The following is a 15,431-nucleotide window of genomic DNA, read 5'->3' as shown; positions in this document are numbered from 1 at the left end:
CTTCTTGTGCCGCCCTGTCTGTTTACGTGGGCGACTGCCGTGATGTTGTCCGACTGAATCAACACCGGCTGACCCTGAAGCAGAGGTTTTGCCAGGCTTAGAGCACTGTAGATTGCTCTTAGCTCCAGTATATTTATGTGAAGAGACGTCTCCAGGCTTGACCACACGCCCTGGAAGTTTCTTCCCTGTGTGACCGCTCCCCAGCCTCTCAGGCTGGCATCCGTGGTCACTAGGACCCAGTTCTGTATGCCGAATCTGCGGCCCTCTAACAGATGAGCACTCTGCAACCACCATAGCAGAGACACTCTTGTCCTTGTGGACAATTTTATCCGCTGATGCATCTGCAGATGCGATCCGGACCATTTGTCCAGCAGATCCCACTGAAAAGTTCGTGCATGGAATCTGCCGAATGGAATCGCTTCGTAAGAAGCTACCATTTTTCCCAGGACTCTTGTGCATTGATGCACAGATACTTTTCCTGGTTTTAGGAGGTTCCTGACTAGATCGGATAACTCCCTGGCTTTCTCCTCCGGAAGAAATACCTTTTTCTGAACAGTGTCCAGAATCATCCCTAGGAACAACAGACGTGTCGTCGGGATCAGTTGGGATTTTGGAAAATTCAGAATCCACCCGTGTTGTTGGAGCACTACTTGGGTTAGTGCTACTCCGACCTCCAGCTGTTCTCTGGATCTTGTTGTAGGAGGGGTACCTTGACTATCACCTGCTGAGAATACAGCTTGTGAATGGCCTCCAATACCGTCGCCCTGTCGGAGGGAGACGTTGGCAAAGCAGACTTTAGGAAACGGCGAGGAGGGGACTTCTCGAATTCCAACCTGTAACCCTGAGATACTACCTGCAGGATCCAGGGGTCCACCTGCGAGTGAGCCCACTGTGCGCTGAAATGTTTGAGGCGACCCCCCACCGCCCCCGAGTCTGCTTGTAAGGTCCCAGCGTCATGCTGACGCCTTTGTAGAAGCCGGGGAGGGCTTCTGCTCCTGGGAAGGAGCTGCTTGTTGCAGTCTCTTACCCTTTCCTTTGCCTCGGGGCAAATAGGAATGTCCTTTTGCTCGTTTGTTCTTATAGGAACGAAAGGACTGCGGCTTTTTCTGCTGGGAGGTGACCTGGGGTAAAAAGGTGGATTTTCCGGCCGTTGCCGTGGCCACCAGATCCGATAGACCGACCCCAAATAATTCCTCCCCCTTATACGGCAATACTTCCATATGTCGTTTGGAATCCGCATCACCTGACCACTGGCGCGTCCATAAACTTCTTCTGGCAGATATGGACATCGCACTTACTCTTGATGCCAGAGTGCAAATATCTCTCTGTGCATCTCGCATATAAAGAAATGCATCCTTTAACTGCTCTATAGTCCGTAAAATACTGTCCCTATCCAGGGTATCAATATTTTCAGACAGTGACTCCGACCAAGCCACGCCAGCACTGCACATCCGGCTGAGGCGATTGCTGGTCTCAGTATATACTTTTTAATGTATTCTCCAGCCTCCTATCAGCTGGATCCTTGAGGGCGGCCGTATCAGGAGACGGTAACGCCACTTGCTTTGATAAGCGTGTGAGCGCCTTATCCACCCTAGGAGGTGTTTCCCAGCGCGCCCTAACCTCTGGCGGGAAAGGGTATAATGCCAATAACTTCTTTGAAATTAGCAGTTTTCTATCTGGGGTAACCCACGCTTCATCACACACTTCATTCAGTTCCTCTGATTCAGGAAAAACTATCGGTAGTTTTTTCACACCCCACATAATACCCCTTTTTGTGGTACTTGCAGTATCAGAGATATGCAAAGCCTCCTTCATTGCCGTGATCATATAACGTGTGGCCCTACTGGAAAATACGTTTGTTTCTTCACCGTCGACACTGGATTCAGTGTCAGTGTCAGTGTCTGGGTCTGTGTCGACCGACTGAGGTAAAGGGCGTTTTACAGCCCCTGACGGTGTCTGAGACGCCTGGACAGGTACTAACTGGTTTGCCGGCTGTCTCATGTCGTCAACCGACTTTTGTAGCGTGCGGACACTATCCCGTAATTACATAAACAAAGCCATCCATTCTGGTGTCGACTCCCTAGGGGGTGACATCACCCTTACAGGCAATTGCTCCGCCTCCACGCCAACATCGTCCTCATACATGTCGACACACACGTACCGACACAGTAGACACACAGGGAATGCTCTGATAGAAGACAGGACCCCACTAGCCCTTTGGGGAGACAGAGGGAGAGTTTGCCAGCACACACCCAAGCGCTATAAATATATATAGGGACAACCATAATAAGTGTGTTCCCTTTATAGCAGCTCAAATATTATAAATATCGCCAATAAGTGCCCCCCCTCTCTGTTTTTACCCTGTTTCTGTAGTGCAGTGCAGGGAAGAGTCCTGGGAGCCTTCCTCGCAGCGGAGCTGGGCAGGAAAATGGCGCTGTGTGCTGAGGAGAATAGGCCCCGCCCCCTTTTCGGCGGGCTTCTTCTCCCGTTTTTTTTGGAACCTGGCAGGGGTTAAATACATCCATATAGCCCCAGGGGCTATATGTGATATATTTTAGCCAGAATAGGTATATTACATTGCTGCCCAGGGCGCCCCCCCCCAGCGCCCTGCACCCTCAGTGACCGCTGGTGTGAAGTGTGCGGAGAGCAATGGCGCACAGCTGCAGTGCTGTGCGCTACCTCATGAAGACTGCGACGTCTTCTGCCGCCGGTTTCTGGACCTCTTCTCTATTCGGCATCTGCAAGGGGGTCGGCGGCGCGGCTCCGGTGACCCATCCAGGCTGTACCTGTGATCGTCCCTCTGGAGCTAGTGTCCAGTAGCCTAAGAAGCAAATCCATCCTGCACGCAGGTGAGTTCACTTCTTCTCCCCTAAGTCCCTCGTTGCAGTGAGCCTGTTGCCAGCAGGACTCACTGAAAATAAAAAACCTAACAAACTTTTTCTAAGCAGCTCTTTAGGAGAGCCACCTAGATTGCACCCTGCTCGGACGGGCACAAAAACCTAACTGAGGCTTGGAGGAGGGTCATAGGGGGAGGAGCCAGTACACACCACCTAGTGGTCAAACTTTTAAATTTTGTGCCCTGTCTCCTGCGGAGCCGCTATTCCCCATGGTCCTGACGGAGTCCCAGCATCCACTAGGACGTCAGAGAAATAAGAATTTACTTACCGATAATTCTATTTCTCATAGTCCGTAGTGGATGCTGGGAACTCCGTAAGGACCATGGGGAATAGCGGCTCCGCAGGAGACTGGGCACAAAAAGTAAAAGCTTTAGACTAGCTGGTGTGCACTGGCTCCTCCCCCTATGACCCTCCTCCAAGCCTCAGTTAAGATACTGTGCCCGGACGAGCGTACATAATAAGGAAGGATCTTGAATCCCGGGTAAGACTCATACCAGCCACACCAATCACACCGTACAACTCGTGATCTGAACCCAGTTAACAGTATGATAACCGTAGGAGCCTCTGAAAAGATGGCTTCCAACAATAAACAACCCGATTTGTTTGTAACAATAACTATATACAAGTATTGCAGACAATCCGCACTTGGGATGGGCGCCCAGCATCCACTACGGACTATGAGAAATAGAATTATCGGTAAGTAAATTCTTATTTTCTCTGACGTCCTAGTGGATGCTGGGAACTCCGTAAGGACCATGGGGATTATACCAAAGCTCCCAAACGGGCGGGAGAGTGCGGATGACTCTGCAGCACCGAGTGAGAGAACTCCAGGTCCTCCTCAGCCAGGGTATCAAATTTGTAGAATTTAGCAAACGTGTTTGCCCCTGACCAAGTAGCTGCTCGGCAAAGTTGTAAAGCCGAGACCCCTCGGGCAGCCGCCCAAGATGAGCCCACCTTCCGTGTGGAATGGGCTTTTACAGATTTTGGCTGTGGCAGGCCTGCCACAGAATGTGCAAGTTGAATTGTACTACAAATCCAACGAGCAATCGTCTGCTTAGAAGCAGGAGCACCCAGCTTGTTGGGTGCATACAGTATAAACAGCGAGTCAGATTTTCTGACTCCAGCCGTCCTGGAAACATATTTTCAGGGCCCTGACTACGTCCAGCAACTTGGAGTCCTCCAAGTCCCTAGTAGCCACAGGTACCACAATAGGTTGATTCATGTGAAACGCTGAAACCACCTTAGGGAGAAATGGAGGACGAGTCCTCAATTCCGCCCTATCCGAATGAAATATCAGGTAAGGGCTTTTATAGGATAAAGCCGCCAATTCTGATACGCGCCTGGCTGAAGCCAGGGCCAACAGCATTACCACTTTCCATGTGAGATATTTCAAATCCACTGAGGCAAGTGGTTCAAACCAATGTGATTTTAGGAACCCTAAAACTACATTGAGATCCCAAGGTGCCACTGGAGGCACAAAAGGAGGCTGTATATGCAGTACCCCTTTGACAAACGTCTGAACTTCAGGCACTGAAGCCAGTTCTTTCTGGAAGAAGATCGACAGGGCCGAAATTTGAACCTTAATGGATCCTAATTTTAGGCCCATAGACAATCCTGCTTGCAGGAAATGTAGGAAACGACCCAGTTGAAATTCCTCTGTAGGGGCCTTCTTGGCCTCACACCACGCAACATATTTTCGCCAAATGCGATGATAATGTTTTGCAGTTACATCCTTCCTGGCCTTGATCAGGGTAGGGATGACTTCATCTGGAATGCCTTTTTCCTTCAGGATCCGGCGTTCAACCGCCATGCCGTCAAACGCAGCCGCGGTAAGTCTTGGAACAGACAAGGTCCCTGCTGGAGCAGGTCCTTCCTTAGAGGTAGAGGCCACGGGTCCTCCGTGAGCATCTCTTGCAGCTCCGGGTACCAAGTTCTTCTTGGCCAATCCGGAGCCACGAGTATCATTCTTACTCCTCTCCTTCTTATGATTCTCAGTACTTTTGGTATGAGAGGAAGAGGAGGGAACACATATACCGACTGGAACACCCACGGAGTTACCAGAGCGTCCACCGCTATTGCCTGAGGGTCCCTTGACCTGGCGCAATATCTGTCCAGTTTCTTGTTGAGACGGGACGCCATCATGTCCACCTTTGGTTTTTCCCAACGGTTTACAATCACTTGGAAGACTTCTGGATGAAGTTCCCACTCCCCCGGGTGGAGGTCGTGTCTGCTGAGGAAGTCTGCTTCCCAGTTGTCCACTCCCGGAATGAACACTGCTGACAGTGCTATCACATGATTTTCCGCCCAGCGGAGAATCCTTGCAGCTTCTGCCATTGCCCTCCTGCTTCTTGTGCCGCCCTGTCTGTTTACGTGGGCGACAGCCGTGATTTTGTCCGACTGGATCAATACCGGTTGACCCTAAAGCAGAGGCCTTGCTTGACTTAGGGCATTGTAAATGGCCCTTAGCTCTAGGATATTTATGTGAAGAGACGTTTCCATGCTTGACCACAAGCCCTGGAAATTTCTTCCCTGTGTGACTGCTCCCCAGCCTCTCAGGCTGGCATCCGTGGTTACCAGCATCCAATCCTGAATGCCGAATCTGCGGCCCTCTAGAAGATGAGCCTTCTGTAACCACCACAGGAGAGATACCCTTGTCCTTGGAGATAGGGTTATCCGCTGATGCATCTGAAAATGCAATCCGGACCATTTGTCCAGTAGATCCCACTGAAACGTTCTTGCATGGAATCTTCCGAATGGAATCGCTTCGTAAGAAGCCACCATTTTTCCCAGGACTCTCGTGCACTGATGCACTGACACTTGTCCTGGTTTTAGGAGGTTCCTGACTAGCTCGGATAACTCCCTGGCCTTCTCCTCCGGGAGAAACACCTTTTTCTGGACTGTGTCCAGAATCATCCCTAGGAACAGTAGACGTGTTGTTGGAATCAGCTGTGATTTTGGGATTTAGAATCCACCCGTGCTGACGTAGCACTACCTGAGATAGTGCTACTCCGACCTCTAACTGTTCCCTGGACCTTGCCCTTATCAGGAGATCGTCCAAGTAAGGGATAATTAAGACGCCTTTTCTTCGAAGAAGAATCATCATTTCGGCCATTACCTTGGTAAAGACCCGTGGTGCCGTGGACAATCCAAACGGCAGCGTCTGAAACTGATAATGACAGTTTTGTATCACAAACCTGAGGTACCCTTGGTGAGAAGGGTAGATTGGGACATGGAGATAAGCATCCTTGATGTCTAGAGATACCATATAGTCCCCTTCTTCCAGGTTCGCTATCACTGCTCTGAGTGACTCCATCTTGAATTTGAACCTTTTTATGTAAGTGTTCAAAGATTTTAGATTTAAAATTGGTCTCACCGAGCCGTCCGGCTTCGGTACCACAAACAGCGTGGAATAATACCCCTTTCCCTGTTGTAGGAGGGGTACCTTGATTATCACCTGCTGGGAATACAGCTTGTGAATAGCTTCCAATACCGCCTCCCTGTCGGAGGGAGACGTTGGTAGAGCAGACTTCAGGAACCGGCGAGGGGGAGATGTCTCGAATTCCAATTTGTACCCCTGTGATACTACCTGCAGGATCCAGGGGTCCACTTGCGAGTGAGCCCACTGCGCGCTGAAATTCTTGAGACGGCCCCCCACCGTGCCCGAGTCTGCTTGCAGAGCCCCAGCGTCATGCTGAGGACTTGGCAGAAGCGGGGGAGGGCTTCTGCTCCTGGGAAGAGGCTGCGTGGTGCAGTCTTTTTCCCCTTCCTCTGCCCCGGGGCAGGAACGAGCGGCCTTTTTCCCTCTTGCCCTTATAGGGACGAAAGGACTGGGTTTGAAAAGACGGTGTCTTTTTCTGCTGAGAGGTGACCTGGGGTAAAAAGGTGGATTTTCCAGCCGTTGCTGTGGCCACCAGGTCCGATAGACCGACCCCAAATAACTCCTCCCCTTTATACGGCAATACTTCCATATGTCGTTTGGAATCCGCATCACCTGACCACTGTCGCGTCCATAACGTTCTTCTGGCAGAAATGGACATCGCACTAACTCTAGATGCCAGGGTGCAAATATCCCTCTGTGCATCTCGCATATATAGTAATGCATCTTTTAAATGCTCTATAGTTAACAATATACTGTCCCTATCCAGGGTATCAATATTTTCAGTCAGGGAATCCGACCAAGCCACTCCAGCGCTGCACATCCAGGCTGAGGCGATCGCTGGTCGCAGTATAACACCGGTATGTGTGTATATACCTTTTAAGATATTTTCCAGCCTTCTATCAGCTGGTTCCTTGAGAGCGGCCGTATCAGGAGACGGTAACGCCACTTGTTTTGATAAGCGTGTGAGCGCCTTATCTACCCTAGGGGGTGTTTCCCAACGTGCCCTAACCTCTGGCGGGAAAGGGTATAGTGCCAATAATTTATTAGAAATCAGCAGTTTTTTATCGGGGGAAACCCACGCTTTATCACACACCTCATTTAAATCATCTGACTCAGGAAAAACCACTGGTAGTTTTCACACCCCACATAATACCCTTTTTTGTGGTACTTGTAGTGTCAGAAATGTGCAATGTGTCGACCATCTGAGGTAACGGGCGTTTTAGCGCCCCTGGCGGTGTCTGAGACGCCTGAACAGGCACTAATTGATTTGTCGGCTGTCTCATGTCGTCAACAGTTTTTTGCAAAGTGCTGACATTGTCACGTAATTCTTTAATTACTACCATCCAGTCAGGTGTCGACTCCCTAGGGGGTGACATCACTAACACAGGCAATTGCTCTGCTTCCACATCATTTTCCTCCTCATACGTGTCGACACAATCGTACCGACACCCAGCACACACACAGGGAATGCTCTGATAGAGGACAGGACCCCACTAGCCCTTTGGGGAGACAGAGGGAGAGTTTGCCAGCACACACCAGAGCGCTATATATATACAGGGATAACCTTATATAAGTGTTACTCCCTGTTATAGCTGCTGTATTTATATATTAGCTGCCAATAGTGCCCCCCTCTCTGTTTTACCCTGTTTCTGTAGTGCAGGACTGCAGGGGAGAGTCAGGGAGCCGTCCTTCCAGCGGAGCTGTGAAAGAAAATGGCGCTTGTGTGCTGAGGAGAAAGGCTCCGCCCCCTTCACGGCGGCCTTTTCTCCCGCTTTTTTCAGGAAACAGGCAGGGGATAAATGCATCCATATAGCCCAGGAGCTATATGTGATGCATTTTATTTAGCCATATAAGGTTTTTATATCATTTTTATTGCGTCTCAGGGCGCTCCCCCCCAGCGCCCTGCACCCTCAGTGACCGGAGTGTGAAGTGTGCTGAGAGCAATGGCGCACAGCTGCAGTGCTGTGCGCTACCTTATTTGAAGACAGGAACGTCTTCTGCCGCCGCTTTCTCCGGACCTCTACGCTCTTCTGGCTCTGTAAGGGGGCCGGCGGCGCGGCTCCGGGACCCATCCAGGCTGAATCTGTGATCGTCCTTTAAACTTTTACTTCTAAGCAGCTCAGGAGAGCCACCTAGCTTGCACCCTTCTCGTTCGGGCACAAAAATCTAACTGAGGCTTGGAGGAGGGTCATAGGGGGAGGAGCCAGTGCACACCAGCTAGTCTAAAGCTTTTACTTTTTGTGCCCAGTCTCCTGCGGAGCCGCTATTCCCCATGGTCCTTACGGAGTTCCCAGCATCCACTAGGACGTCAGAGAAAAATACAAAACAAAATATACGAGAGAAAGACCAGAAAAACTACAAGCACATACTGAGCCGCGAACACTTGTACTAGTAACATGAGCGTCTCAGCCAAATAAAAGAGATGTTATGCATGTGTGTTGATCATGGCATTGCTGTTGGCAGATGGGCAATACTGGTCACTTTGTAGTAGTGGTTTGGTGTTCATGTGGACATAGGGTAGACATCAATCTGTATTGGATTAATCAGTCTTCAAACTGCTCCAGACAGTGATCATCAATAGAGGTCCACTCATTTGCTACAAGGGAGGATTAAATATAAAAGAGTGACATCCTAAAGTGGCAAATTATTTTGTATGTGTCATTAATTTGGTTTATTTTGTTTCTTCCATCTATTCATACATTGCCCACCCTACCCACGCCCCAGTCATTATTGGTAATTGCTTGAGGAATCCTCTCTGAGCTCCAGGATAAGTGGAAGCAATGAATGGAGTGATCATGGTATGAAAGTGCAGCAGAAAAAGGTATTACAATAAATATTAACAACAATTTCTCTATTATATTGTAGGAGGGGGAATCATTCATAAGGTAGGGCAAAAAAACAAAACTGATCAGCAAGAGATGTGTGGGAATGTGAATCTGCGGTCCTAATTTATTGCTTTGCATTCTGCACTTTTAACATGCAGTGCGTGTACTTGGCATTCTAGAGGTTAAATTAAGCCACGTCACTCATTTATTAGAAAAAAGAAGTGTCTCACCATTCATGTGATTGTTCTCACTTGATAAATCAGCTTGTCTGTCTTTATTTTCATTACTATGAGGATTGTTTGGGTCGTAAAGGTCTTTCATGGTTGGATCAAACGCTTTTCTTCTTCTAACAGGAAAATTAGCACTCTGACTTTCACTTCTCCGGCTTGTGAAGATTTCAATGTACCTAAAAATGGAGACAAATTGTAAAAAAGGTTAAGTCCAAGGCAAGAGGCCCTACAAGCTCCGATTCAAGGATGGTTTGCTCTTTAAGGACTACAGCCATTTTAAATGGGTTTACGCTGTTCTCTATACATCGTTATCTATGCACTGACAAATTATTATATGAAAACCTGGCATATTTCATGACATGAACATTTACCTGAACAGATTTTAACTGTGTATGTGCAGCAGAGCACAGTACACAGTACATTGTTATTTCTGACAATTTCAGCCAAACTTTTAAGACATGATTTTTCGTATAACCACTTCACTGGTGCATTGCTGGTGAGCTAGATAAAAATATTGGCAGCTGTTATCTTCCTGAAAGGATCTAAATCGTATACACCAGAGGAAGGTAACCTATGATACTCCAGCAGCTGTGGAACGACACATCACATGCTGTACTAACAAGCAATGCAGTTCCACAGGTTGCCTACCCCTGCTATACACAAATAGAATGAGTAACACACTGGCCGTTAACTAGAGTGCAGGTAGAAAGTATCGCCTGCTATTCGCGTTACAATTATCTGTACTCTAGCAGTACCTTGATATAACTTTTACAAAGACCGGATTTGCATTCAAGAACCAAAACTTAATAGCTTATACAAAATGTTAAACCTTTAATTTACATAATTCTTTATTGTGCACCACTTTGAGGCAACTCTGTTCTCTCTTTGTGCATACAATTCTACTTGGCCTTCGGTAGCACCACACGCCAAAGATTATCTATACAAATACAATAAATGGTACTCTCTTTTGAAAAAATTTTGGTGACTTGTGCGACCTTCTTTCTAAGTTCAGTATGTACTCAGACCTACTGACTGATACCGACTGTGATGCAGCGGCGTATGGCCACAAGGAATCTCCCAGTACCCAAGCTTACAGGCTTTTAGTACAATGGCAGGTTTTTGACTCTTCTAAATTCAGCAAACACTGGCAGCATCTGACTCTTACCTGCTTCCTATTTCCTGCTTGTGTCTCAAAAGTGCCTGATCTGCGTGTTCTTGAGAAATAAACTGTACAAATGCCTCCCCTGACTTACGTCCCCTCTGGTCAAAGACAAAATTTATGCCTTCATTGGCTATGGTCAGACCTGCGAGAACACAAATTATATAAGAAAAAAAAAACATAATGGGGGGGGGGGGGGGGGACACGACTTAAATTCTTAAGAATTACATGCACAGACATTTCTATACTTTGCAGTTACTTTTCAGAGCAAAATTACGCTACATGTAAACATACATATTTGTTTTTTTTCCCCCATTCCACATTTTCAGCAGGTGAAGGAGGACAGATGTGGAATCATAGTGATCTGAGCTGTATGAAAACGTGACAAGTGCCCTCAAAAGGTGAATGATGGAACAGAAAAAGGAGGAAGTAACACACTCTACTGTTCAGGGCTTTGGAGTCAAAGGGCAAGATTCAAATCTCCGCCCCCTACCGTCTGCTGGCAGTATTCTAATGTTACTGCAGACAGGCATGACAAGTTCATTTCAGCTCACTATCCCCTGCGGTAGCGAACTAAAATGCACGTAGAGAGACCCGTTTGTACACTCAAACAGGTCTTTTCACGCTCGCACCCATTACTTTAAAACGGGTTTAGGTGCTTTGCGCGCCTAAACCAGAGTATAATAGAGGCGATCAGCGCGATAAGTGGGGGCATTTGAATATCGCTTCGTCACTCTAGACGGGAGATCGGGGGTGCGATAACATTTGAATTCCCCCCTAAGACTATTTTGGGTTGAGCTGGAAAAAATGTACCGACTCCAGCTTCAAAGTATAAATATCAGCGCTGGCATTAATACATGTACAGGCGTGTTGGTAGCAATACAGGGGATAGGCTGTGTACTAATGTTGGCCCTGATTTGGTGCAAGTTGCACTTTTTGAACAAACTGTGTAGCAAGGTGTGCAAATGCATATTTATTTTTGCTTGCAATGATAATACTGCATAGTTTTACATGCTGCATGCACATAGCGCTCAGCTCTATTTTTACACTGCATTATAGAGTTAGGCTAGTCTGCACCACCACATCAAACTACATTATATTGTGTGTGCATTTTTTATATTCCCCCTGCAACACAATATGGGTTTTCAGGTGCAAATTGAACCCAATTTGCCTCAACGCTAAGTCAGCTGGAATTTTTACTACAGTAAATTTGTTAGTTATAATATACAGTATATTTACCATTAATGATTGAGTCAAACAGTAGTACTAGAATAGTCTAAGGTTTGGTGGACAGACTCCACAGCCCTGCTACTATCCCCACGTCTGTCCAGGTAGAACAACCATGTGAAATTCCGAAAGCATCTCTCTACAGAATCACTGACCCTTTTAAAGCCTTTGTGCTTTTCTTTTGGTTAAAATAAAAAAATAAAAAAACACACCCACTGGAAAGACTAAACTTGGAGAAGTGCAAAGGGTTGTGGATCCTCTAGTGCAAAAGTGGTATTATAGAAGGACAATTAACACTTATTTTTCTAACAGTAATTTTATTTTCTAAAAAAGTTCATGGATAATATACACATGGTAATCAATGGTTTAAAATGAATATGGTGTCATATGTACGCTATAACTGATAAATCTAATACCGGTATACAAACATTTAGACAACATATAACATAGAAGGAATATGTGAGGTTGAAAGTGAAATTAGAGATGATATCCAATAGTTCTTGCAAATTTTAGTGATGGTTGCAAGTCTCCTCTGGGTTAAGAATACGCTTTAGTGGCGTTTTACTTCTTACCCCTTAGTGTATCTGTTGGGGGAATTTGAATGGCAATAGTAACTGTGCGCGCTGTGTGACCGGCAGTTTTAACGGCGCAGCATCGCCACCGGCATCTCCACCTTCTCGCCGTTACGGTGTTTACTTCACACTCCAGACGTCAGACAGAATCACGTCACTGGAGAGCCCTGTTGGAGAGGGCGGTTATCGGTCATCTCCATCTTATACATGATTCTACTTTTCCTGCGTGCTTCCATAAATTACATGTGGATGTGTTTACTTCCACGGTTTGAAGAATGATCTTGAGGAAAGAAAAATTCCCCCAACAGATACACTAAGGGGTAAGAAGTAAAATGCCACTAAAGCGTATTCTTAACCCAGAGGAGACTTGCAACCATCACTAAAATTTGCAAGAACTATTGAACATCATCTCTAATTTCACTTTCAACCTCACATATTCTATTCCTTCTATGTTATATGTTGTCTAAATGTTTGTATACCAGTATTAGGTTTATCAGTTATAGCGTACATATGACCCCATGTTCATTTTAAACCATTGATTACCATGTGTATATTATCCATGAACTTTTTTAGAAAATAAAATTACTGTTAGAAAAATAAGTGTTAATTGTCCTTTATAATACCCCTTTTGCGCTAGAGGATCCACAACCCTTTGCATGTATATAGATTACCTATAATATATCTACTGGTAACCTACTGAGGTATTTTGGGAGTATACCTCGTTCCTCACAGCAGCAATAGTGTCACTTGACAGGCACCCTTATTTGAGCGCAGAACCCCTATTCCCCCTATCTTGTATATCTAAACTTGGAGAAGGTATTCTATTTACACTTTGAATTCAAATGATTCCGTCACTATTTGCTTTTAATCCTGAGAAATAAGCCTGTGCACAGCAGTCAGCTGTTCTCATAATCAAAAGGCAATTGCTGTATGAATAGAGATGTTCTTAGAACACATACAAATATCTTAACTGTAACAATGTCAATTATATGGTTTAAAATAAAAATAAATAAAAAAAATAACCTGAAAAGAAATTGACTATGTCCTGTTCACTACAGCTATATGGAAGACCACGTAGCCGCACCGTGCTGTCATTTGGCGTTACAGACATGGACTGTCCAGACTGTGATAGAGAGGACTGAGTAGTGGGTGACATGACAGCTTGCAGTCTTTGTAACAGTGACTCTGCATCTTTCGGGCTCATTTCAAACACTGCAAAACAGAAATTATGCTATTAATATCCGTATTTTCAAAGTTATATATATGTATGTGCTGCAATATTTAAGGTATGTACGAGGAAAAAAAAAATAAGTATTTACTTACCGATAATTCTATTTCTCGGAGTCCGTAGTGGATGCTGGGGTTCCTGAAAGGACCATGGGGAATAGCGGCTCCGCAGGAGACAGGGCACAAAAAGTAAAGCTTTAGGATCAGGTGGTGTGCACTGGCTCCTCCCCCTATGACCCTCCTCCAAGCCAGTTAGGTACTGTGCCCGGACGAGCGTACACAATAAGGGAGGAATTTTGAATCCCGGGTAAGACTCATACCAGCCACACCAATCACACCGTACAACTTGTGATCTAAACCCAGTTAACAGTATGATAACAGCGGAGCCTCTGAAAAGATGGCTCACAACAATAATAACCCGATTTTTGTAACTATGTACAAGTATTGCAGATAATCCGCACTTGGGAGGGGCGCCCAGCATCCACTACGGACTCCGAGAAATAGAATTATCGGTAAGTAAATTCTTATTTTCTCTATCGTCCTAGTGGATGCTGGGGTTCCTGAAAGGACCATGGGGATTATACCAAAGCTCCCAAACGGGCGGGAGAGTGCGGATGACTCTGCAGCACCGAATGAGAGAACTCCAGGTCCTCTTTTGCCAGGATATCAAATTTGTAGAATTTTACAAACGTGTTCTCCCCTGACCACGTAGCTGCTCGGCAGAGTTGTAATGCCGAGACCTCTCGGGCAGCCGCCCAAGATGAGCCCACCTTCCTTGTGGAATGGGCCTTAACCGATTTAGACTGTGGCAGGCCTGCCTCAGAATGTGCAAGTTGAATTGTGTTACAAATCCAACGAGCAATCGACTGCTTAGAAGCAGGCGCACCCAACTTGTTGGGTGCATACAGTATAAACAGCGAGTCAGATTTTCTGACTCCAGCTGTCCTGGAATATATTTTCAGGGCCCTGACAACTTCTAGCAACTTGGAGTCCTCCAAGTCCCTAGTAGGTGCAAGGCACCACAATAAGCTGGTTCAGGTGAAACACTGACACCACCTTAGGGAGAGAACTGGGGACGAGTCCGCAGCTCTGCCCTGTCCGAATGGACAAACAGATATGGGCTTTTTTGAGAAAAAACCACCAATTTGACACTCGCCTGGTCCAGGCCAGGGCCAAGAGCATGGTCACTTTTTATGTGAGATGCTGCAAATCCACATATTTGACTGGTTTTAAACCAATGTGATTTGAGAAATCCCAGAACTACGTTGAGATCCCACAGTGCCACTGGAGGCACAAAAAAGGGGTTTGTATATGCAATACTCCCTTGACAAACTTCTGGACTTCAGGAACTGAAGCCAATTCTTTCTGGAAGAAAATTTACAGGGCCGAATTTGAACCTTAATGGACCCCAATTTGAGGCCCATAGACACTCCTGTTTGCAGGAAATGCAGGAAACGACCGAGTTGAAATTTCTTTGTGGGGCCTTCCTGGCCTCACACCACGCAACAAATTTTCGCCACACGTGGTGATAATGTTGTGCGGTCACCTCCTTTCTGGCTTTGACCAGGGTAGGAATGACCTCTTCCGGAATGCCTTTTTTCCCTTAGGATCCGGCTTTCCATCGCCATGCCGACAAACGCAGCTGCGGTAAGTCTTGGAACAGACATGGTACTTGCTGAAGCAAGTCCCTTCTTAGCGGCAGAGGCCATAAGACCTCTGTAAGCATCTCTTGAAGTTCCGGGTACCAAGTCCTTCTTGGCCAATCCGGAGCCATGAGTATAGTTCTTACTCCTCTACGTCTTATAATTCTCAGCACCTTAGGTATGAGAAGCAGAGGAGGGAACACATACACCGACTGGTACACCCACGGTGTTACCAGAACGTCCACATCTATTGCCTGAGGGTCCCTTGACCT

The 15,431-nt window shown here is 46.5% G+C and overlaps 1 protein-coding gene across 3 annotated transcripts in view; it reads right to left on the bottom strand.

Moving 5' to 3' along the window:
- GRSF1 (G-rich RNA sequence binding factor 1) overlaps positions 1-15,431 on the bottom strand; it is a 134,285-nt gene that overhangs the window by 53,072 nt on the left and 65,782 nt on the right. For all 3 annotated transcript variants that reach the window (XM_063920119.1, XM_063920118.1, XM_063920117.1), the window contains exons 4-6: positions 13,313-13,501; positions 10,497-10,635; positions 9,332-9,507 (exon numbers count right to left, since the gene is read on the bottom strand). In XM_063920119.1, the coding sequence (XP_063776189.1) occupies positions 9,332-9,507; positions 10,497-10,635; positions 13,313-13,501 (504 nt within the window). The remainder of the gene's footprint in view (positions 1-9,331; positions 9,508-10,496; positions 10,636-13,312; positions 13,502-15,431) is intronic.

This window comes from Pseudophryne corroboree, chromosome 1, assembly GCF_028390025.1.
Source record: "Pseudophryne corroboree isolate aPseCor3 chromosome 1, aPseCor3.hap2, whole genome shotgun sequence".
Taxonomy (NCBI): Eukaryota; Metazoa; Chordata; class Amphibia; order Anura; family Myobatrachidae; genus Pseudophryne; species Pseudophryne corroboree.
Note: the sequence above shows the minus strand (reverse complement) of the source record. Positions and strands in the feature narration are given on the sequence as shown.